The sequence below is a fragment of the Temnothorax longispinosus genome, chromosome 2 (assembly GCF_030848805.1).
Source record: "Temnothorax longispinosus isolate EJ_2023e chromosome 2, Tlon_JGU_v1, whole genome shotgun sequence".
Lineage (NCBI taxonomy): Eukaryota > Metazoa > Arthropoda > Insecta > Hymenoptera > Formicidae > Temnothorax > Temnothorax longispinosus.
The window spans coordinates 5,439,447-5,463,796 of NC_092359.1; the positions used below are offsets into that span (position 1 = coordinate 5,439,447).

Consider the following 24,350-nt stretch of genomic DNA (forward strand, 5'->3'; position numbering starts at 1 on the left):
AACAAAGTCCCCTCCGTTCTCCCTTCCAGGATCGTTTACACCAATCGCCAAGCGGACCCGCCTTCATACGGTGATGTTGCTATGGAACACAGTGGCGGAGCACTCGTTGCCACGACAGTGTGAGTCGGCACGTGACGCGACGCAACGCGACGCGACGCGCCGCGTCTGTCGAATCGACGTCGGTTTTTCGAAGAAAAAAAGAGAAATAAAGAAAGTCCTTTTTATTACCGAACAAAAAGGAGACGAATCGATCTCGCGAGTGTATTCATTTGCGCCCGGAAAAAATATGAGTGTTCGCGAGCGCCGGTCCGGAGTCTATCTCGCATCACTCACGAGCGCCTGGTGGACGCGTTAAAAAAATCGGAGTGCCAAGGCCTCTGGAGGGGGCCTTTGCCGATTTAACGAGATAGGAATTCGTGGCTGGACCCTTCCAGGTCGCGTCGGTGAGTCCCACGATAAATTCCTTTCCACTGTGGCGTGGGCCCCATGGGAGCGATCGGGATTGTAAAAATCCGTAAATCAAAGCGGAAGAAAGAAACCTGAACGTATGGGAAATACGATTACGGTTAATACTTCAAAAAAGAACAGCTCGGTCTCTGTATCGCGTGTTGAAGTGTGGGAACTAGCAGAATAATATCCCAGGAAGTGGAGTTTAGTTTAATAAAATTTTAGGCGAAGGTATAGTTCTAAAGTTGTTTCATGTTAAGATTTAATACATTTTAGCGAATATAATAAATATTCAGAGCAGATGTATAACAAGGTCTTACTCTTCGTTTAATTCCGCGTAAATTTTAATTTAACTGAACTGTAACTCGAGGATTGGGGTTATACTATAAGTTTACAACTCCTATACACGCTTATGTCGAATACGCTGTGCGGTACGGAAACAGAAAGTTTCTCGCGCGCCGTCAACTCATTGCAATGTACGCTCCGTTTCCCGTGCACATGACATCATGTCTTGAATAAAAAATTTCTGATTGTTGGATAGGCCAAGGACGCGTTCGTCTGGTCAGCGCTATCATTAGATATAACTTTCCTCTTGTTCGGCAAGAGTTGACTTCAAAAATTTAAGAGAGATCAATTTGGCAGGATAAATTCTCGCCGATTCTTCCCGATTCCACGCGCACTTCTTACTAGATATCTGTTAAGCTGACAAGTCTACAGGAGGTATTTGCATTCCGTTCGCGAGTGCTTGCATTCTGGCTCGACACTGACACGCTGAGCCGGACATAGCGTGAAATAGAATACCGCCTTACGTCCTGCGCTCGGAATGCACATTGAAGCGTAAGAAACTTTAATCGGATTTTTGTCTATAGAGAGCATTCCCGGACTATTCATCCCCCTTTGATATAGGAATTCTTTTAACGTTGTCAGATCTAAAATTGATTTTTTCTCAGTGATTGATAACGAATGATCGATCTATTATTTTGTGGTTTCGATCTTATTGAGACAAACGATTATATTATACTTTTTTAAATATATATATAAAAACTATGAAATAGACAAAAAGCAAGACTGGCAGGACGGTAAATGCGGCGTGACGGCGTGATGATGGCAACGACCTGAAGAGCTCTGTGCAATCCAGTCACGATTCTCGGTGGAGGTCGTGACCTTGCCGATATGCAGGATACGAGGGATATAGAGAATGCGGGGAATATGGGCGATGATCCTGTATTCGTCGGAAATCTCGATTATGTCGAGTTAGTCCCACGCAAACATTCATTAGATAATTATAAGAAAATGGGTAAATCAGACGGACAGAATCGCGATACAGGATTTATCTTGCATTGAGATGTTTAGTAGAATAAGCAAGAGTACAAAGATTTGTGAATCGATTGTCGATCACCAAGAACAAACATTCAATTTTGCTGAAACGAGAAAATATATCTTTTTCTTTAAAAGCAAATCGACTTTAACAAATTATGTTACTCCAGAATGAATTTCACCGCGTTAGTAGTCATAAGAAAGACTCACTCTCGAAGTGGTCTTGAACGTAGACCTGGATCGATTTGACAAACCGTTCTCGCCCATTGTTGCACCCCATGAATTGTCCGTTGTGAAGCAGCTGCCTATATGGTCTACGGTGCGTACGTCCCTTACGCATAATGTTTTCAACAATGGGAGATTCGCGAAGCGCGTTGCTGCGAATCTCCCTTTCTGCAGATTTTCCTTTGGGAAATGGTTCGGTCGGAACTATCGGGCTTGTTATAGTAAACTTCATTATAACCTTAGACAAAGTATACTGAAGTTCATACACACTTCACACATGTTCGAAAAGTATCCATATTTTATTTTACCGTATGTAAAGTAAAGTAAAAGAAATTTATACGTCGTAAGCAATTATGTTTCTAGCTTTAAAGCAGCCATAATTTGTATAAATACGCAAGCTTCGTCTTGATCTCGCGTTTTCGAGTTTGTCTCAACCAACCTCCAACGCTACCAGTAGAACCCGCTAAAAACGAACCACCCAACAATTTAACGTCATTTATTTCTATTGCCTTTATACGGGCCGTTACGTCATGCCGATTTCTCCGCCCTTCGTTGCCGTTTCTCATTCCGAGTCGCAGTTGTGCCAAGCGAAAATTTCTTGTCAAAATTTTTCGACGCGACGCGACGCAAAAGGACGCGCAAATAAAAATGGATCGATAATGTAATCGATGTAGCGAGCGTTACGAATACCGGCTCGTAAAACCAGTTATACTTCGTTAAACATGCCTCGCTGTTTCTCAAAAGGTTCGTAACGCCGCGCGCCGGTAGAGATCGACCTTGAGAATAAAGGCCTTCTAAACATATGATTTAATGCATTATATATTCGTTATGTTTCCCTCGATTTATATTTATACAATACTTTCGCTTATGATTGCTCAACAGCGTAAAATACTGCCTTGAGGATCGTGACGAGGCGGTATTTTTCTCTCTTCGATTTTTACCTAATATTCTAGTCGATCTAATACGTATCATTTAAATCCGAGAGGCGCGGCGTTAATCGATGTCGATTATAAAGCGTGCAACGCAAGCCGGATTCTACATCTGCCCACGTAATCTCGTTTGGAAAACGAGTGGGAATTTTGTTTGGGTGGAAAGTGAAAAAACGAACCTACGCGCGCTCTTTATACTCACGCGAATACAATTTTTAGAGAAAAGAAGAAGAAATAATTGATAAATAATTTAAAAGAATCTAAAAATATATAAGATAAATAAAGATAAATAGGTAGATAAGATAAATAATTAAAACTGAAAAAAGATAGATGTGCTTGTATAGACAACAACTTGTACTGGATACAATGGAGGAATTAACATAATAAACACGTGTTATATTTGCAACAGTTAATTAAACTATCTGTCCAAGATCACGTAAAAAAATGAACGCGAAAATAATTATTTCATATATTACACTTCTATCCTACTATTTCACCTTTTTCGATAAACATCTCGTCTATAAGTTCTACATCGGCGTTAATGCTCGACGGGAAACTGTCTAAAGGGTCTGCGTACGAGAAGAGCGGTAAAAAATGAAGCTGAAGAAGCAGGCGGAGAGGAAGATGCGGTTTGCCAGGCAGATGTCGCCGCCAGACGAGCGAAACTGGTGAATCGTGAAACGTTCGCACGAAACGATTGTCACGCGATAGCTATGATATTACGTACATGTGTATGTATGCATCTCCTCGTTTAGTTACATTGGGCTGTACATTTCCAAGTTAGCTCGGAGTCTCGCTCCTTCGCCCTAGATCGCTTTCCTTTAAATCGTTAACCGCTGATGTTATATACGCGTTTAGATTCTGCATCGCTTGGACTCAATTGCCTCGAATTTAGACAATTACCCATGCCTCTATATATCGATATAGCGGCTGACAAGCTAACAGGCAAGCTGTCTTCGTCAATGACAAACTCTACAGTTCGATCCTTATCGGGTGATGTAGCCATTTACAGTAAAACCGATTGCGCCTTCGAGACGCACGCGGTCACCCACCCGTCACACACAGTTCGGCAAACCCACCGCGGGGCCACCGGTGATATTTTCGTCCATTCTCTTTTACCTAAGTCTAATTCCTCGGAGAGCCGCCGTGGAACGTAACGTAGTGAGTTATTCATGAAATTGAATCTCATACCGTGACAAAATCGCATGAGAACGTCGGGAGACGCTTCGCGCATGAAGCTTGCACATACGCGGAGTTCTGCCGCAACGGATGTTCTATATGCGGCAGAACGGAACGGAGCGGATAGGGCCGGACGCGAAGCGCTTACGGCCGGTACCTGACACGAACGTGCTCCTTCCTGCTAAAACGGTTTCTGTAAATAAACCAGCATCCGTCGAAGCTTAAAGCTCGGAGGAGAAAGGGTGACACCATCCGTCTAATTCCTTTATACTGTTCTTTCAATTCAAATCAGAATTTCGTAACCGACTTATCAATCGTTCGTACCGAGACTTTCGCGTTTAAAATCACTCTCTACGAATGAAATTGTATCTTCGTTATGAGAGAAAATGCTAACTCCATTTATCGAAAATAACAATGACTACTACATTACTAACTTGTTTCCGACTTGACACCATACTGTCAATCTCCTCTAAATTTTTCTTCGATAGTATATAATAAGAGAAATATTTCAAGCGAGTATCAAGTTGGTCCACCCATCTCGCGAACGATAAAGATAAAGCTCATATCTCTGTAGGCGTCGCGGATGGCGGGGCATCTTTGTAAATCATTCCGCGTGTGGCGCAAATGACGTCATCGGTAAACGTTTATACTGGCGCGTTAACTGTCGCTAATAGAGAGCAAACCGTTGACCCATTGAGACGAGCTCTACCAAAAAAGTGTGTCGGTGGCAGCGGCCCAGATTAATTAACTTACTTACATCATCCCTTGCTGCGTTCGTCACGGAAAATCATCGCGTTTTCTTTACAAGTATTATAACTCACGCTGTAATCTAATCTAAAATTAAGATACCTAGGTGTAATTTGCACGTAGAGGCGTGATTACATGTTTTTTTTATCGAAACTACGTTATCATTGTGTGCTATCGTCTCGCGTGCGAACAAACATTTGCGTTCGCCATTTGCCTGCCGTGTCTCGCTCCCTTCGTATACCTATCTCTACCTTTTTCGGTGCGCAAGATCTTACATTACGCTGTTTACGTGCGGTACGAAAAAATATTTTCGATCCGTACGAAAAAAACTGACGCGACGGAAAAAGATTATCATCGAGAAACGGGTGAAATAAAATATCCAAGGCCGTTTACCAACTGTATTTGCAGACGTTAATATGTTGTCAGAAGCTGGTGACCGTATATAGCTGAAAACTCGCGAGGAATTTGCTCTTATTTATTTTCGATATTTGTCAGGTTTATCTTCGTGAAAATTATTCGAAACTCTTGATAATTTATGGTACACACGGATCTTTCAATAATTCTCCTTTTCCTTCTTAATTATTTTAAGCATTCTCTTTTAATGAATATAAGTTAGATGTCTGGATTACTAATGAATTAATCTTAGATTATTAATTTAGTATTTTCAACTTTTTCATACATTTCTTCATACATTTTCATCAATCATCGATTCACCTGCACATAGACAGGTGTTGGAACAGAGTCACGCGAGAGCGAACTCGCAAGGACGATATAGATACACCTGCACTTTCGATGCCTCGACTAATTTTAATTAAGTGTCATGATAAATTTGTAATGTATTTATATTAACAGTAGTGTCTCTTTTCTAGAATTATAGCATCCCTTTCGCGCCTTCTAATGCTTTAAAATTATAGCGAATTAAGCGTGTTGGATTTCATTGATTTAACGCACTCCATGTGCGTGCGTGCGCGTTATTTATTATCGGGTATCTTATCAAATGCTCCAGTCTGGTATTCCGACCACGAGAGACAGCGCGAATATCGATCCGACCACGATTTCCAAGAGCGCTCGTTCGCGCGTTCAGCCGAAGAGATTGAGCTGCGCAATAAGCCGATGACCTACCAGATTTCCAACGTTGACCTATCAGCAGTCTCCGTTAGCATTCGCGAGAGAAGTGACGATGTCGCGATATTCGGTGCACACGCAGAGAGCACAGAGATAATGATAAGACTTCCTCATAAAGATCTCAGCTTCAAGCTAAGAAATTCAACGAAACCCGACGTCTTAATCGTTGGCTTTAAATTACTTACCGATGAAATCCGAGGAGGTGTAATTTAAGCAGATTGTGGGTGCAGTGCACAACTGTACATTATAGCGCCACGAGCTGGCCGTTTAGTCGTTCAACCGCAAGGGTAAACCACTAAAATTTCGTATATGAAAATATCGTTCTTCATAAAATGCTACGAGCAATAATAAAGTGGAATCAATTAAAAAAAAAACGTATTTTCCATCAAATTTAAAATTAATTTTTCCCTTGCTATTTTGAAGATCTTTTTTCTGCATTTCTTAATTAGTACTAATTCAATAGTGTAGAAATTAAAAAATCTTTAGAAATGTTAAAAAATTATCTCCAAGGATTTCTCTCTTTCTAACATGAGTTTGCAAGGATGAATAATTTATTGCGTTACATTATTTTATCCTCTATGCATTTTTATACGTTTTCACTGCATAAGCAACTTGATATAGAAATTGCAAATGGGATGCATTACTTCCTCGTGGTCAGACACGTTAGCAAAGTTCAACGGGCCGGCCTAACGTAATGCGCTTAATTAAAGTTGTTTCAACTCGTTAAGATCCTTCACATGAGATGAACAACCCTTTAAACGGCATGCTAGTGTACCGTCAACTGCAACAATAAGTTTTCAGCTTGATCGAAACTTTCTAAACATCTTTTATATCCGAATGTATTAATTATGGCAGACTCGAGTAAGAGAGGATCTATTAAGTAAAATAAATAGAGTAATGACCAACAAAATTATCTCAGTATAGGCGTGATATATCACAAATCTCTGCAGAAGATGCAGTAGGTCGCAAAAAGGTTAAGAACCCCTGGCGTAGACGAAGTTTATGATGGGGCAAGGAGCAAGAAAATAAAAAGAAGAAGATAGAAAAATCCTTTCCCGTCTCGGAAAGACCGGTTTTTCGTCCCTGCTTTTTCTTTTTGGGCAACCCTCCCCATTCTTATACGCCAATGTGAAGCTTCGCTCGTAGAACTCATCTGGATCGATCTCTCTCTCTCGAAACGATAGCCATAATCTTCGACGAGATCGTTCGTTGTAGCTAATAATATAAGGCTCGGTAAACCTTCTTCCCGCTAGGTGGTATATGTCCGGCATCGAGCAGCGTAATTTTAATGGTGTCCCCCGGTGGGCATGCAAATTCTCAGAGCTATCAACTATTTCGATCCTGGCAGAACTATTGCACATTATTTATAATCTCGTGAAAATTCTTTGATATTATATTAAAAATCTCGCGCGTTTTCTTCTCTAATATCGCGTTTCTGTGAATCATTTAATATATACTTGGCTATACTGAAGTCAATTAATTGCGTGGCTATAACAAGAAACGATATGGGATCTCGTTTGCGCGCGAGAACTGATGGAATTGGATCGTTACATTTCCCATCTCTCAGTCTCTCCGCTTCACCTGCTAATTTATTGCGCATTTATTACGAATGCTTTTGTTTTGCAGGCATGGCGAGCATAGCGGCCGCCGGTCTCGAGGTGCACGAAGCGGGCCGGGCGTTACGCGTGCAAACGGAAACACCGCATCTCGTCTCCATGGGAAGCGGTCGACTGTCGACGGCCGTGACTTTACATCCTTTACCCGAAGGTTAGATACAATTGCGATCTGTGACTGTTTATTTCGTTTTTTCTTTCTTGAACGAGCAGTCCCATCGCGTGGACTTGCTATTGATCAACTTATGACATTCACATTTAATCGTATTAAATTTTGAAAGCGCATATATATATTAAAAAGCAAAAAAAAATAGAATTCGTTACAGTTAATAATTTATTCTATTCGTGTGAAATTTTCCTGTTAACTACGTGAAACGAACGAAATAAAATCGGGTTGGTAGCAACAGATAAATTTTCACGTAATCAGTGATTCATCCGCTGTTTTTAATCCCAAGGCTCGAATAGCGTTGTCCAAACTGATAAAGCTTTACGGCGCCATCGGCTTTACTGATAGAAGTTACTACTATTTGTAGCAGTAAGTGGAATAGCTTGGGAAAGAGAAAAATCGAGCGCAGATATATCATCCTCTCGTCCTCGTTATTGTGAGAAAATTAAGTGTGCCGAGAAGGATCGACGATAAAATCTTTATTTCATCATGCAATTTTAAACATATGTTTATCAACGAACGACCACAGACATTACGTCCAACGTTGAAATATCCACGATAGGAAATATCGAGACCGTAACATCCGCGACTGTACAACCCCTCGAGCTCAGTTTTAGCCTTTATGTGCCATTAATACATGTGTGTGTGTGTGTGTGTGTGTGTAGACACAAAAGAGACTTGCATGGTGTATAAATGTACATAAAGGTTGTTCTCTCAATGAACAGAGCCGTTTTAAGAAACTCAGGGAGCTTTACCTACATTTCCGTTTCAGTAAAAACAGGCGACGATAGTGAACTGAAACAATATCGCGGTTCGTAAAACGGCGAACAGATTAAACAAACACAGGCAACATTATAACGGAGTTAAATTACTGATCCCGGAACTTGAAAGAAAAATAAGATTCTATGGGGAACGGGTGCCGATTACAAGAAATTGGGCAGTTTGTGTACTGCTTACAGTTCGTGTATTTTAGAGTGCCTTAAATATAGTCGATGCGTCATACAACCGAGCGTAAAATAATCGTTTGGAATCAAAATTCGTATATTGCTCCAAATAATTTTTAGGTTGTTCAGAAAAGTCTTCAAGCTTGAGTTTTATAAAATGAAGGAATAAACGTGAATAAACGATCGAGAGAAGAGAATAGAGAGCAGAAAACAATACGAACAAGTACATAATATGGATCTGACGCGAATAAAACTACCTGAGGCGGATGCATGTATACCTGTGTAACATTTGTATGAAGATAGGACGTGTAGGATGAAATTGATTGACAGGAAGTTATCTTCCGTTCGCTATGACGACCGAGTAACGCAACTCCATCGGCAAACAAGCTTTTCTTATAAATCTGTGAGTCCAATAGATTCAATAGACTTTAGTTTATAAAAGAATAGAATAATAAATTAATAATAAACTAAAATTGATTTTTCATGGGAACTTTTGAAAAATTTTCGCCCGAGCGTTAAAAATGTGAAGAAAAAATTTGTTTTTATCGTTTAATTGCGAGAATTACTTCTAAAATATAGAAACTCTATAGCACTTTTTGGACAAGAGCCAGAATTCTATCAATTATATCGAGATTTTGAAAATGGGACGCTAACATACGTCGTAGACGTTTACTTTTTCTCTGTGCACCTGTCTGTCTATCCACCAGCTCGTTTATACATATGTCGGAACACCGCATCTCCTTGGAATTTATGACCGTGTTTCGTTTTGAAATCACGAAGAACTTTCTCCGAACAAGACAATGTATTTCCACAGCAGATATCGGTCTTATCTTCGTGCATGATTTAAATAGATTTTCATGTTAAAAATGTATTATACATGTCTCGACTGGACGTAATAATTAACGGTTGCAACTTACAAACAAGTATTCTGGAAATAAGTATCTCTAATTTAAGCAACACATGAATTGATATATCACATATACTCTTGCGAATGCCGAACATTTTCTGATTCACCCCGGAACACGGCCGGGAGAGAAAAAATTAGTTCAACCGTCGCTTAAATTATGCGCCTAGGTACTGTCGGACACTTATATATTCCCTACAACGCGCATCGTGGCCAACACATTTCCAAAAAGACCGAAAATGCAACGAGAGAGTGCACGACCGCGCTAAAACTAAATATAACTGCAGTCCTTCGTAGAATGCACCACGATTTACCCGCGTCGCGCAGAACAGAGCACATCTAGAATTATTTTACGGAAATTAAGTGCGAGTTGTTGGTTGATCTGTCGAGAATCGATTTCATACGGCTGTGAAAAATCCTGTCTGCTCTCCGTACGCATTTACGATTACAGTATTTTTTTTAAATCGTCAAAAATATCACATAGTTTTAGCAAATTCAGTTTCAACAGTGCAAATGCATAATAAAATTGTACTTGAATCGAAGTGTATTTTAGTTTGACAATAATTCGTTCCAATTCCGTACTTACACATCGTGTAAATCGAAATTCTGTGTATCTGGCGGAGAATACATCCGGCAATCCTCGCCGCGACCGCCCGGTCGTTGACATTCCCAGAAGGCTCAAATTAATATTGTAAAGCCGAGTTCCATGCGCCCTTCGTAATCGGAGCTTCCGTGAAACGGTTCCACGGATGAGCTCGAGAATCCGATTATATCGATGCCAAAATAAATGTACCTCATATTACTCATATTACGTGGGGAAGTGCGTTACTAAGCCCGCGAGAATTTCGATCGGAATGCGTACGCGCTCGCCTGGTTTCCATTCAACCGTGAGATACGCGCAAGCGATATTTAGTCACGCTTCCTGATTTTCTTCGCGTCGCTTTTTTTTTTATCTCGCGCATCTTTACGTTCGAAAAATACAAACCGTTTCTCAGAAGTGAATGACTTTGACTGTTACCGAATTCAAGACGAGAAAGAAGTTGAACGCTTTTTGCCTCTTGATATTATTCGAGAAATAAATTTATTCTTTTCCTTTTTCGTTTCCCACACAGGTAAGATCACGCTTGGATCAAACCGAGATGCGGACATTTTGGTGGCCGGTACCGGCGTCGAACCCGTGCATTGTGCTATCGAGAATAATAATGGTGTGGTCACTTTGTATCCCATAAATGGCAACACATTTGTCGATGGTGTATCGATAAATTCGCCAGTGAGACTCGCGCAAGGTAAGAGACCTTGGCCTAAATACGAATGACCGTGACCGATTCACAGACGTCCTAAAAGTAGACAGTAGAGTAACAAAGAGAAGGTCCTTCAGACTGGCAAAAATGATATTTCGATTACAAACGTCTCGATATTGGTGCAACATTATTGCGTGAAGAATAGAAATATTTTTTTCTATTTTCTATTTATCGTATTAAAATCCGTTTAGTTAAGTTGAATAAAACTTATATTCTTTATACAGATCAAAGTTACGAATGTATACTTAAAGTTTGTCGTAATTATCGATAAAGACAAAAGGCATTAAATGTTTCAGGTTGTATGCTATCAATAGGTCGGTCGAACTACATGCGTTTTAATCATCCAGCCGAGGCTAAACACCTACGATCTGTCTTTCCCCACTCGAGAATCTCAATGGCGCCGATAAGTTTCGCTCTTCCCGATGGTCAGCCGCAGGAGAATCATCACTTAGAGCGAAAGCCGCCAGTTGCACCGCGGAAATCTCCCAGGAACTCTTGCTCCGACGACGAGATGGGTTTTCTAAGTAAGCTGACCAAGTTCGAAATGCTGTCAAAGCAAAACAGAACCAATTGCGTTTCGCCGAAGGTTTTTCCCGTCGGTGCTCTCACGACGAATGTACCAGCCGACCAAATCCTCGGTCATTCGAGATCGTCGAGTCTGGTATCCTTGACGAAATCTCCGGTGAACGGTTTCACCGTGAACGGTAACGTCGACCCGGCATCGCAAAACTCGATCGGTTATCACGACGAGGCTCGTCAGCGATCGGACTCGCGTCTCAGTACGCCAACTCGAACGAATGCAGTCAATTTGCAGTGCCAAAATCATAATCAGATTAGGATGTACGCGGCAGAGACGTACGTGAAAACGTGCAAGCCGCATCACGAGAATAACAACAAAAACGCACGATCGCCGTCTTTTGGGATGACTTCTCCAAAGATCGTCACCACTCGAAGCGACGACTTGATGTCTCGAAGTATGACTTGTCAGAGCTCGAACGAACTCGATCATCTCGTCGACAGGGACTTCGATATGAGCCAAAGCCTTATCGTCACGAAAACGACTACCACAGAGTTTCTGCAACTGGAGAAATACGGATCGAATCCGAGTATCTGTAACGCTAAAACCAGCGGAGATGCTAACGTCGGAATCTTGAGGCCATCCACCGCTCACGGGTTCGGCTCGAATCCAAATGTTAAGCGAATTCTACCACCAAGTCCGGCATTTAATCGGAATCCAAGATATAGCGAGCAAAAGAGAATATGCGCGAGGGTCAAGAGTCCTACCCCAAGTGTCGGCAGCAATTGCTCCCTTGAAGAATTGCGAGAAAGGCAAGCAGACGCGGAGAATAAACGCAGGGAGGCGGAGACCAAGCGGAAACAAGCGCAGGAAGAGAGGTTGCGGGAGCAAGAGGTCGAGAGGCAAGAGAAAATGAGGCTCGAGGAGATCTTGGCAATGTGTGCCGAATACGAAAGACAAAGCACCGTCGAAAAGCCGAGGCAGCCTAATCGGTAACTATCGTATTTTATTTCAATTTTATTCCCTTATTCCCTTTATATTACAATTAATTTTTTCTGATAATTTTCTTTGTCATTTTTTGAAATAGAAGATGAAAAAGATTTATAGAAAGTATATAGAAATTTATTTTATAATATTAAATGTCCAGATATTTGGAGTCATTTATTTGCAGAGAAAATACAAAATATATTTATTCAATAATATATTTTGCAGGATCATAACAAACGGTTCTCTTCCGCGTGACAAGAGACTTGGCTATACTTCATTCGACAGTCCGAAAAGCCCGTCGAAAAATCAACCGCATTTCTCCTTCGATGTTGGCAAGCAAAATTGGAGTACCTCGTCGTACGAGAACATATCTGTGCAAAATTCTAAAGTCACCTTTCAAAATGGCAATTCGCCCGCCAGTCGTAAGGATCAATCTGCTCAAGTTGAAAATCATTCGTGTGACGTTTTCGCAGGATCGCTACATGCAACTACACCGAGTAGTAGTCAATCGGCGAAGTACTCTAATGCTCATAGTACGAATGGCAGCTACTTTTCAGGCTCAATTTCTCATGGCGGCAACTACGAAAACGTTATCATCGGCAATAATGATAAAAAGAGCGGCAGTTACACCGGAGGAACAGGGAACTGTATAAAGGCTGATGACGATACCAAAGGCTCGCCGTCCGCGTACGGAGCTATTCGACTGAACGGAGCGAAAATCGAAGCACAGCAAGCGACACATAACGGGAACGCGAGTATTTACGAAAACATCGTGTTATCTCCGACGCGGAATAACAATCAGAACCATTCCATGCCAAAGAAAAACAGTCAGTTGTCAAATTCGTGTGAGATGATAGAAAACAAACTGGCCATATCGAACGACGATCTTCTTGAGGCGATCGAGCAATTGTCGATGCTCTCGAAATCCAAAGAAATCTGCGTGACACCTAAGCGAAACAATTCTGAAATGGATAATACGAAGTCCAACGAAGCGAAAGCCGACAAAGAGAGGAAACAGCTGGAAGAGGAAGACAGGAAAAAATACATAGAATTTTTGCAGAACGAAAAGTTACACGTTCTTGGCAACATGGATGCTTTGAAAAGAAGTGTCGCCGAAATTGAAATTCAAGAGGAAGAAATTAGTAGAGAGGTAATTTTTTCATTCTTACGTTACTATTGTATGTATAATATAAGCAAGACTGCGAACAGATTTTATAGTTCTCTCACTGTTACATCACGCGTATCGTATATTAAATAAGTTGTTTATTTGTTCTCTTTATCTCTTTCTGGGCATGTGGGATACTAAGACATCCGATTGTAAGTATCCGTTCTATTAGATAATAAGATATATATATATATATACACATATATTTGTAATTAATAATAATTATCAGCGACGAGCTGTAGATAATCTTCATTATCTACATTTAAACGTCGTTTCTCCAGTTAACATGTAGGTACACTCTGTAATTTCTGCGGTATCTAGTTAGTTGTCATTTAATATTCAGTGTACAATATTCATATACAGAGTGCAACAGTAACAATGATATAACAGTGGATAGATAATTTTCTCATGCAAAAATAAATTGAAATTGTAGAAGAATTAATCTTCCAAAGCTTTGATTTCAAGAAAATTGATTTTGAATATTTGTCAAATGTGATACATTTACGGATCAATAAGTTAGTAAGGTAATAGAGAAAACAAAACAGGTCAATGTTTAGAAACTCTCGAGGTCAAATATAAGAATACTAGTCTGTAGAAACACGGATTAAAAGCCAAGTGTACACACACTTGAACGGATTTTTAAGCTCGAATTTCTCAAGAACAAACTATTAAGAAGATTTATTTCGATTTATTTCCGCACAAGGAAGCTCATCCGCGGTTATATCATCGCCGTATCATTTATAATTCTTTTCTCACGCAATCTACGAAACAATAAAACGATGTAAGCGATTATCTTGCAAATGTCTGTCTTATTTTTCAGTAAAGCTGGATTTAGAAAACTAGTACAATATGGGTATTGGATACAAACTCAAAGATATTAAAAATCAATGTTTGCTTACTGTTTGACAGCTCGAATTGGAGAAAGCGCTTTTATCCGCGGAGTATGAATCGGAATCCCTGAAGCTCACGCAAGATGAAGGAGAGAGGATAAAGGTGCAAATGCGAATAAATGAGCTGGAGAGAGAAATGGCGGAGGATAATGCGACTCATTCGAATTTGCAAGCTGAAGCGAAACAACGTGTTCAAAAGGCACAACAAGCTTGCGCTCGGTTAGACGAACAATTGACCAATTGCACGGATGAGATTATGCAGCTGGATATTACGAATGAGTTAGCGACACAACAAGATATCTTAGAGAGCGAAAGAAAAGCTTTCGAGGACTTGGAGTTTCATCATCTCGAAGAAGAAGCGAGTAAATTGGCCACGAGAGAAGAGCTACAAAGGTATATAATCATCATAGCATATTTACTTTTCCTAATATATACGTCATATACATGTTCTTTTTTGCAGATACTTGAGCGACCTCACAAGCAAGATCGAAGGCAGAAAATTGCAATTAACTCATCTAGAATCGCAGCGGTCCGAGGCAAAGAACTCGGCGACCAAAGAAGCTAGAAGTCTTGAGAGACAGAAATTGGGACACTTGAAGCGATTAGAAGAAGTTAGTAATGAAATAACATTAATATAAGAAACATTAATCCACTAAAGTCGATATCAGTTCAAGCATGAACGATAAATCAGACTATAAATGCAACTCTTTCATAACTTTCTGCGGTATAAAAAAATTATCAAGTCACAATTAAACATATCGCATTACATGCTGCATCTTAGCGGGTTAATGTATCGTGCGTTAATGTATTATTCGTTAATTAATTAACGATTATGATTGTGATAGGCTCGAAATCGAGTACGAGAGATAAATGAAGAACTCGGCTATCTGGCCCAAAACTCTGCTGAATATTCCGAAGAAAAACGGTCACCGAGTAGAGAAGACTTTGACAGAATCTCCAGAGTGACCAACGATTCTCCTATTGTAAACAATCAAGGCAGCTTAGGAAGAAAGACAATCGAATCGCTGAAAGAAATCGAGAGAAATCGGCAACTGCACTTAGCTAAACAAGGTGCGAATTATTCAAATCGATAAATTTTACAATACATGTAATATAAAGAGAATGAGCAAAAATAAAAATATTTTATGATATTTTTCCAGGGAGTCAAGTAATCTCGGAAGAGAGACGTAGAGTCGAAGAATTGAAAAGACGAGTACAGGATGAAGTCCGTTCGCAGTGGGAAGAGAGAAAAATGAACTGTGCGTCTTTTAACAGCGTTGAATCTGGCGAAGAATCTTCCAGTTATTCCACTGGACCAACAGAAAGGTGAGCCTAACGAAAATAATTCGTTTTTTTTATCTTACGTGTCACATGATTCGAAATTTTAAGAACAAAAATTTAATAACTCGTAACTTTTTTAATTAATTCAATATTTAAAATTATTATTATATTATGATTCTTCAATCTTCTTTATATCTCTTTATAAATAGGCGAAGAATGGTGTCAGCACAATTTTTATTTACATTCTTTCGCAATAATAACACTTAAATGTGTCCTAAATATGTATTATTTGTACAAACGATGAACAGTATCCCGTTACAAGCGGAGATTTATTATGCCTCGTAAAAATCAATGCATATATAAATATTTTTGGGTGCATTGATACATTTGTGCCACAAAGTATGTGTAATACAAGACGCGCACATTATCGCGCAGTACTGCAGTTAATCGCAACGACCTTTCTATCGTTGATTGAAGCTTATTACGAAACCTTCCTCATCGACACGCCTCGAACATTGTGTGTGTCAGCTTATAGTAGTCTGAGTGTATCCGATACGTCTGATATAAAATCAAAGTTTTTCAACGATGCAATAAGCATAGATGAATAAGCACTTGAGATATTCCATGATAAAATATACTTGCCCCCTCAGTTTCTTCGAAAAACAATCTTCTTTTTATCATAATGTAAAAGATATATAAATAAATTAGAAATTAAATCAAGAAAACTGTATTTTGTTAAATTTATCAGTGAATCGGCGAATTTTTATTATTATTATTGGTCTCATATTCTCACTATTAGCATTATTGTCAATATCCAAGATACTGTTAAGAGCAATTACTAATTACGTGCGAGGGCCGCATATCGTGTTAGTTTGATCGGCACTCGGCTCGAGTCTACACTCGTGGTGCAAAGTAGGCGGGGCGTTATCGCGCGATACGCTATCTGCGTGTAGCTGTATGTCTTCTCGCGGTTCTACTCGCGTTAACGTGTCGTGTACGGAAAATCTACGAAAAATGCGGGAATCTTCGAAACATTGTAACGTGATAAATATAAAAAACGAATAACGACTCGCGAGTAACAAAAGGAATTAAGAATGTGCAGTATCGTTCGGTAGCTATCGTCGACAATGATCCAAAATGAACCCCAGAGAAATGGGTGAGATGGTGCTGAACGAGGCCAGAGTTACGGGATGCAACCTGATCACTTTCCTCACTAGTAATCGTTGTTACCTCTGCACTAAAGATTGGATCTGCGACAATTGTTATCGTCCTCTGGAAGTTCACGCGCGCGATATTCGTCAACGTTATTTGTGAGTCACTAATTTTTGAAAAAAAAAAAATTCGTCTTTTTTGTCAGAAACAATACCTGTTGATAATTTACGAGACGATTCAAAATCTTTAAAGGATAATTTAACGCGAGACTATAAATTCTAAAAAGCATGCGCGTTTAATTTTTTTTTTAATAATTCTCTTCAAAGTATTTATATATTGTAGAAAATAAAGAAGTAAATAAAAGAATAAATCGTTTGATAAAAAAACTAGAAATAACAGTTTTAATTAAAATAAAATAAAAATATTGCGTTAATTATTATGTCGATAATATGTACAAATATGTACGTTACACGTTACAATTAAGATAAGATGAATCTAACAAGACGATACGTTGCAAAAAGTAAACCAACACTCACCTTTTGACTCTTAATACGTCATAATATATTTATGCGCGCGACGCAAGTGAATGGTAGACACAGACACAGTTGCATTCAAAGACGATATGATCAATTTGTGTGTATGAATGTGTGTATGTATGTGTATTTGTGTTTGTGTAATTTATACTGCATATATTAATAATTTGCATATAAACATTAACAGATGAGCTATTCTCTAAAAAAGATTTAATTACAAATTACAAATATTCGTCAAAGAATATGTTTCTGCTACATCATCTTTATAAACATATTTAAATTCTTGCATGACTAAAATATTTGTACCCAATTATGGTAACTCTTCATTCAGGATCACAAGATATATCTTTAAGTAGAATTGTCTTAAGGCGAGTTAAATGGTTTAGATTATGAGCGTATACATGCGTCATTCACACATACTGTTACATATACATGCGACGCGTTGTAGCACACATGGCATAAACTTTGTTCATTCAAGAGCCGTTGACGAATGAAAGAAGAATAATATAGAAAAATAGAGAAAAATAAAATTATAGAAACGAACTGCATTAGAATCAGGGGTCAGTTATCGGGAACAAGGGAACGTTTCTAGTCAACCAAGGCCGAGGCTGGCATGGCAACGAGATCGGAATGTTCGGGTATCGTTCGCGCTGCATTTAACATTGTAGAAGAATTAAATGCTATGCCGGTGGTATCGTCGAACCGGTCTACCGAGTCACTTTGTACTTGTTAGGTTTTAATAATACCTGCCTTTCGCTATAGTCGACTATGGGCCTCATCCTCTCCTCAGTCTCGCGATGCTCAGGGACTAGGACTGAGGTTTTCGAAGTGTACCGTGTTTCTTTCACGAGAATGTCGAAGACGCCGTATAAAATTCGCGACATTCAGTGTGTTCACGCTCTAGTTAATAATAGCGCCCACTAAATGTGTCAGCGAGAAGTTTCATATCAAGTATAAATATAGTGTAAACGATTTGACAGTACCGAAAGAACTGCGATGTGTTACGCGATGACAATAAGAACTATCAATTAGATTATCCATAATTTTCTATATTAGGGTACATTTTTTGTATTAATTTAGTAAATCAATTTATTATTACTTTAACATTTTGATAGTAAATTAATCAGTATTGCCGAAGATGCAAAAGATAATGACGAAATATAGATTAATTTTTGATAGTTTAATTAAAAGTTTTACTATGATTAAATCATATATAGACTTGCAACGTAATTGAAACTAATTATTATCAATTTACTTTTCCAGTGGTAGCGGAAGCACTGACGGTGCGGAAGGTGGAAACAGCGAAAAATTATCTCCTAGCAAACTTTCGGAACTTACTTCATCCAGTCCGGGACCGTCGAATAATTCTTATAGTTTACTTCAAAATGACAACGTGAGTATATAGCATAAAAAGCATATTTTACGTTAGATTAAATTAAAGTTTATATCTTAATTCACTTCGAGATGCTGTGCATGGAATGACGAACGTATACAGTTCCTTTCCAAGAAACTTGTATTTTAATAGGTACACGTTAATCCAAAAATATTTTATCGTTCAATCAAACGTTACCAAATACATACGCAACGTAGGTATACGCGCAAGACGTTACGTCAAGTAAGCGAGAGTCCATCTTCAGTCTATTTCTGCTCGTGTGGATTTTATCGCACACCTGTTCAAAGAAATGTCTCTCGACACAAGTCTGCTCCTCTAAAACTTTTCAGTGTTCCCGCAAGTGAGATTTCTCTTGCTTCGAGACGCATTTGTGTCATGAATTTATTTAGTGTGCGAAAACCGTCAGTTATTGATCTCTTTCTCAATACGTAAAAAAAAGCAATTTTATACGAATATAAATTTTGAAGATGTGAAACTTGCATTTCTAATGTGGAATCTTCAGTTATTGGGTATGTTTTTAGGAGATATTATATAACGAGAATAATATAGCATAAATAATTATAAATAGTATCTTTTTTCTCTCTTTATCTTTACTTGTCTCTTTTTTCGTTTTTTCTCTATTTTTTTCTTTTCTTTCAATTTTTGCGCTCTCTCATTTCACGATCGGCGACACTGAATTATATATATACATATATATTTTTGCTTTCTATTCTATTTATCTCATAATTCTAAAAAAAACCTCACGTGCCAGGCGGATGCAAAGAATAGCCGTGTTACGTGTCTAAGAAATTCTGTGGGTGAATAGCTACTTGTACGGGGCGGTTTACGAGAAGTGTGAATCAACTGAAATACTCGAAAGGAATGTTGTTAACATTTGAAATGTTTGGAAAATAACTTGAGTCATCGGGGCTAACGCACGGAAACAAACATTTGATAGTAAATTCACTGTATTAGCTGCGATGAACGGGCTATGCAATTTTCTCTCGTGTAGAGCGTTCGTGTTACATTCTCATACATTTCATCAAATGTTTTGACAGTTGAAAGAGATCATCTTGTTAGAGTACACTCTCGTGTGCATTTAAAAACAACGTATTTTTGTTGCCGCCGGAAGTCCGCGTAGCATTTTGGCCCGCCATCGCGCCGGAGACGTACGCTTTTCGACACTGACATTTCGCAAGTATATCCATTTGCATTCTGGAGCAAGTGTTTTCGTCATTGCACACGTGTTTTTCCCAATGCGGCATGTGGCATCTGAGCCTTGATACGCGAACATGCCGCTGGTTGGACGGCATTCAGAGAGTAGCTTGTACTTCGATTATAAATGTGCTTTTGTAAAGTCTCGATTAAGCCTGCAGCGATAATTTATGACGACAAATGACATCGAATTTATAAGCCTCTTTTGCAATTGACCTCTTTCTTGATATATATATTTATCATAGACGTACGTCAAGCTTTTGTGCCATATTTAAATTTTTAGCAAGAAAAACAGTAGAAATTTCTACGAATTAAATTTTTAACGCGCGTAAATGTACTTCTTATAGTACGGTCTAAGTTTTATTTCTTCACAGAAAAACGTTCACGTATTACTCATTGCATTCCTACCACTTTACTTAGCATTGAGTTAAGCTGAAGTGAAATGTCTGCAGTAAATTAGTATATTTGTGATGAGTCACCGCGTTTGCCGAGCTGACAGAATTTCTCATCTTGCCTAAACCACTCAACAACTACTAATAGCAAATCACTTGAAAAAAAAAAACAAGCTTTTGACGTGAATGTTATATAATAATATTTGCTTATTGCTTAATTATCTAAGGTGTAATGATTTTTTGATAATAAAGATTTAATTAATTCGATCGATCTTCACTAATTTCTATCAATCATTTGTCGAAATTTGATTTATTTTTGACAGCAATATCGGATATGATCCAATTGCATTTATATAGAGAGTATTATATTTCATGTTATAGAGACGAAATCGTTTCTTATCGTATATTTCAGCAATCTGTTATTCGACACCTTTCACGTGGCATGTTTTATGAATGAATAATCGAAACTTATTGTGCGGGAGAATTTTGATGCTCACGGCATGTGGCGTGTGAGTGGGAGTCCGTATAGTTACATTTTACGGCGGGAAATATATCGCTGGACCATTGAGTCACCAACGTCAGTGAGCGTCAGTCTTTCTCCGTCATCTGTTCGGATCTGTGTAAACGAAATATCTCCGCATAGTTTGTCATCGATTTTCGCAAAATTAGATAAACTTTTTGAATTGTGTATAATATGATGTCGCTTATATGGATGAATTACCTAAAAGGCAGAACAAAAAAACGACACATCAGACGGAAACGTGAAATGTGCAAACATGTATGCGAAAAACTTAATGCAGGAATAATATTAGCTTTAATACTAAAAATATTATTAATTGAAATTTATATATTATTATTTTTTTAATTTTTTGTTTAATATTGAAAATTGCACGCAGCAAATATTTTTGGGATACTACTGAAAATTGATAAAACAGAATAACAAGAATTCGTGAATTATTTCCAGATGAGAGACGACAGGCGAACATCGATGGAAGGTGAGAGGCTTAGTGACAATAGTGGTGGTGGTGGTGGTGGTGTCGGTGGTGGTGGCGGAATTATCGACGGAAATGGAAGCCGCCCCCTTTCTCAGACATCTAGCGAGATGGATACCCTTGGACCATTGCAATCTGTCAAACATCGCGAAAAGGCAAAACTTCAGGTAATTCCCTAAAATTTATTGATTAGTTATTTGTGTAAAAACATGATACGAGCGATAGACAAGAACTGTTAAAAAGTGATTGCTTCAGAAAAGAAGCAATCGGCTTTTACTCGAAGAAATTACCACAGATATATTTTCTTAATATCGCGATTCTGTTTTATTTGTATGGAGAAAGCTTTAATTTGTTCAGCGTATTATTTTGATGTTAATGAATCGAAATTCAACGAATGACGAATTTTACAGAGGCCACTCACGAGGTACCTCCCGATCAAATCTGAATCCCTGGATCTACGGCATCACATAGAAACTGCCGGGCATCAATTACCTCTGATTTATGATGTTACGGTCGATACAACAAGTTGCAGTGGTTATTTATCAAAGATGAGCAAAAAGTTTCATCACTGGAACAAGCGATGGTTCGTTTTTGATCGCAGGCGGAAGACATTATCTTACTACAGCGATAACACGTCCAGGAAGGCTCGCGGTGTGATTTACTTCCAGGTAAGGAAGGTCGAGAACTTCTCTATTAAGAATTTTAACACTGACGTCAACTAATTCGACACTAATACATCGTAGTCGATCGAGGAAGTCTATGTGGACCACATGAACACCGTCCGATCGCCACAACCGTCCCTCACCTTTATCGTCAAGACTACGTCAAGACTTTACCATCTCATGGCACCCAGCCCGGAAGCTATGCGTGTTTGGGTGGACGTTGTGTTTACCGGAGCAGAAGGATATCACGAGTTTGACCACGGCGTTTGATCGATACCTATTTATAAAGCAAATTTCCACGAGAGAATCGAATTTTCTATCTTGACGTAACACGAGAATATAGTGATTTCTGGTCTTTAATAATTATAACGAGAGATTATTTTATAAGAAACTGTGCCTAAAATCAGAACAATTCTTAACTAAAAACACAAATAAATAATGCATAAAGTAAATGAGATATAAATTAAAAATGCCATAATTACATTTTTTACAATTAATGTGTTCTGGAAATGTCTAATGATTGTACGTTATTTTATAATAGGAAATTTCTCCATACATTAGATAATATACCTTATTAGAAAGCATTTCAATGTATGGAAATGTGAGAACGATAACTTCAGAAAATAGAAACAAACGCGAAGATTGAACTGCTGCTAAAAAATAAACGAGACAGCTAAACGTAGATTAAAAAATGTGTAAGGTATTTATATAACAAAAATAAGAGATACTTTAATTGAATATTATGAATTTAAAAGTTTAAACGTAATTACTAAACTTTCCATAATTTTATTAATGCAATGATATAAATTCAGACTACTTTTTGTAGTTTTGCTAGTACTTTTGAGCAGTTTCTTTTTTTTAAATTCGAAGTAATTTTTTTCAAGAATGCCATATGCTTATTCGCAATAGTGAAAGAACTTCGCAAGAAGTCACAGATATCACCATAAATCATTATGTTCATTTTAATTTAGAAACAAGATAAGATTGATTTCACAGAATGAGGTCCTTCAATTCATTTGTGTTTCTCTTCTGCAGAAAAATAATGGAGTCTAGTAAATGCAAGACATACGAAAAATTATTTCAATTGTTTCAGTATTTGAAGTGTGTATAATTTAAAATGATTCATGATAATAATAATATATATAATATTATATAATAATGTACATAATATTATATTATATTATTATATACAAATTATATATTATATATTATTATATAATGTATAATATATTTTTTTAAAATTATTGAATTTATTGAACAATTCAATTTTTATATTCTGACTAAAAAATGCACAAAATTTATGAATTGTAAAAATAATTATATATAAAACGTATCTATATTTTTAATTAAAAAAATTAATACAAACTAATAAAAAGTGTTAATAGAAGTTATTCGAAAATTTTATTGAGAAAAAATATTTTATATATACTAATATTTAATATTATTTTGTGCATCAGAGACATAAATTTTACTTTCGACAGTCTCCTAATATCACTTCAAACACTGAACTATTCGAGCTATTTGAAGGAATGGGCATTAATAGTACGTCATGCGCAAGTATTATTCATTACCATTCAAACTAATTATAAATGAACTTTTACCAACCTAAGTAGATAAGTGTTATTAGGGTTTTGTTAAATTTTATAGATACTTCTAATCTAGTCTTCCAGCGTATAAATACAAGAGGATTTGTGAAAAGTTAATTAAACGAATTGTAATAAGAGGAAACTTTACAAAAATTTGTACGCGTTCGAAAACCGGAGGAAACAAAAGCCAATATTTGTAAATATAACACATAATTGTATTGTTACTCTAATGCGTGAGATTCATATTTTGATATCATGCCATACATATGCCAAGGATTAAATGGAATAAGACTTCTTACTATTTTATAAAAGGTCCTTATGCGTCTTAAGCTGAAACTTATTTTACGTAATAAGAGTATTATAGCAAAACCAATATCATTTTTATTTTAATAACGCCGCACATATTTAATTTACGCAAGATTATGTAAAAGATATACTATCGACAATCAAATAATACAATGCTATAACTCGAAGATTTGATAGTCCGCTATACCTTTTAAGTGAAAAATATAGATAAATTGATAAAGAAATATTTTTTATTTCTCTCTGCATCCTATTTGATCCCTAATATATATTGATAATATACATATAATTTATGGCAGATAAATTCATTATCTGTTTCGCCTTCTTTTTATCTCGAATTCAGAAAAAAATAATACATGATATGCAAGGCCTACGAATCGTCAATTACGTCACTGGAGGCAACTGG

General features: G+C 37.7%; 2 protein-coding genes across 3 annotated transcripts in view; one reads left to right on the top strand and one right to left on the bottom strand.

Annotated features, from left to right (window-relative positions):
• Positions 1 to 24,350, bottom strand: part of LOC139808562 (uncharacterized) — an 84,760-nt gene that overhangs the window by 49,947 nt on the left and 10,463 nt on the right. The window lies entirely within an intron of this gene.
• On the top strand, positions 95 to 24,171 carry LOC139808559 (uncharacterized). 2 transcript variants are annotated; one of them, XM_071770667.1, is made up of 13 exons: positions 95 to 443; positions 7,596 to 7,736; positions 10,709 to 10,882; positions 11,194 to 12,406; positions 12,627 to 13,551; positions 14,476 to 14,849; positions 14,917 to 15,067; positions 15,302 to 15,527; positions 15,617 to 15,782; positions 18,686 to 18,815; positions 21,366 to 21,560; positions 21,804 to 22,061; positions 22,137 to 24,171. In XM_071770667.1, exons 2-13 carry the CDS (start codon positions 7,598 to 7,600, stop codon positions 22,323 to 22,325), a joined length of 4,140 nt encoding a protein of 1,379 aa, XP_071626768.1. In that variant the 5' UTR covers positions 95 to 443; positions 7,596 to 7,597; the 3' UTR covers positions 22,326 to 24,171. The 2 variants fall into 2 exon arrangements, with proteins under 2 accessions (XP_071626768.1, XP_071626769.1); XM_071770668.1 differs by lacking the exon at positions 10,709 to 10,882.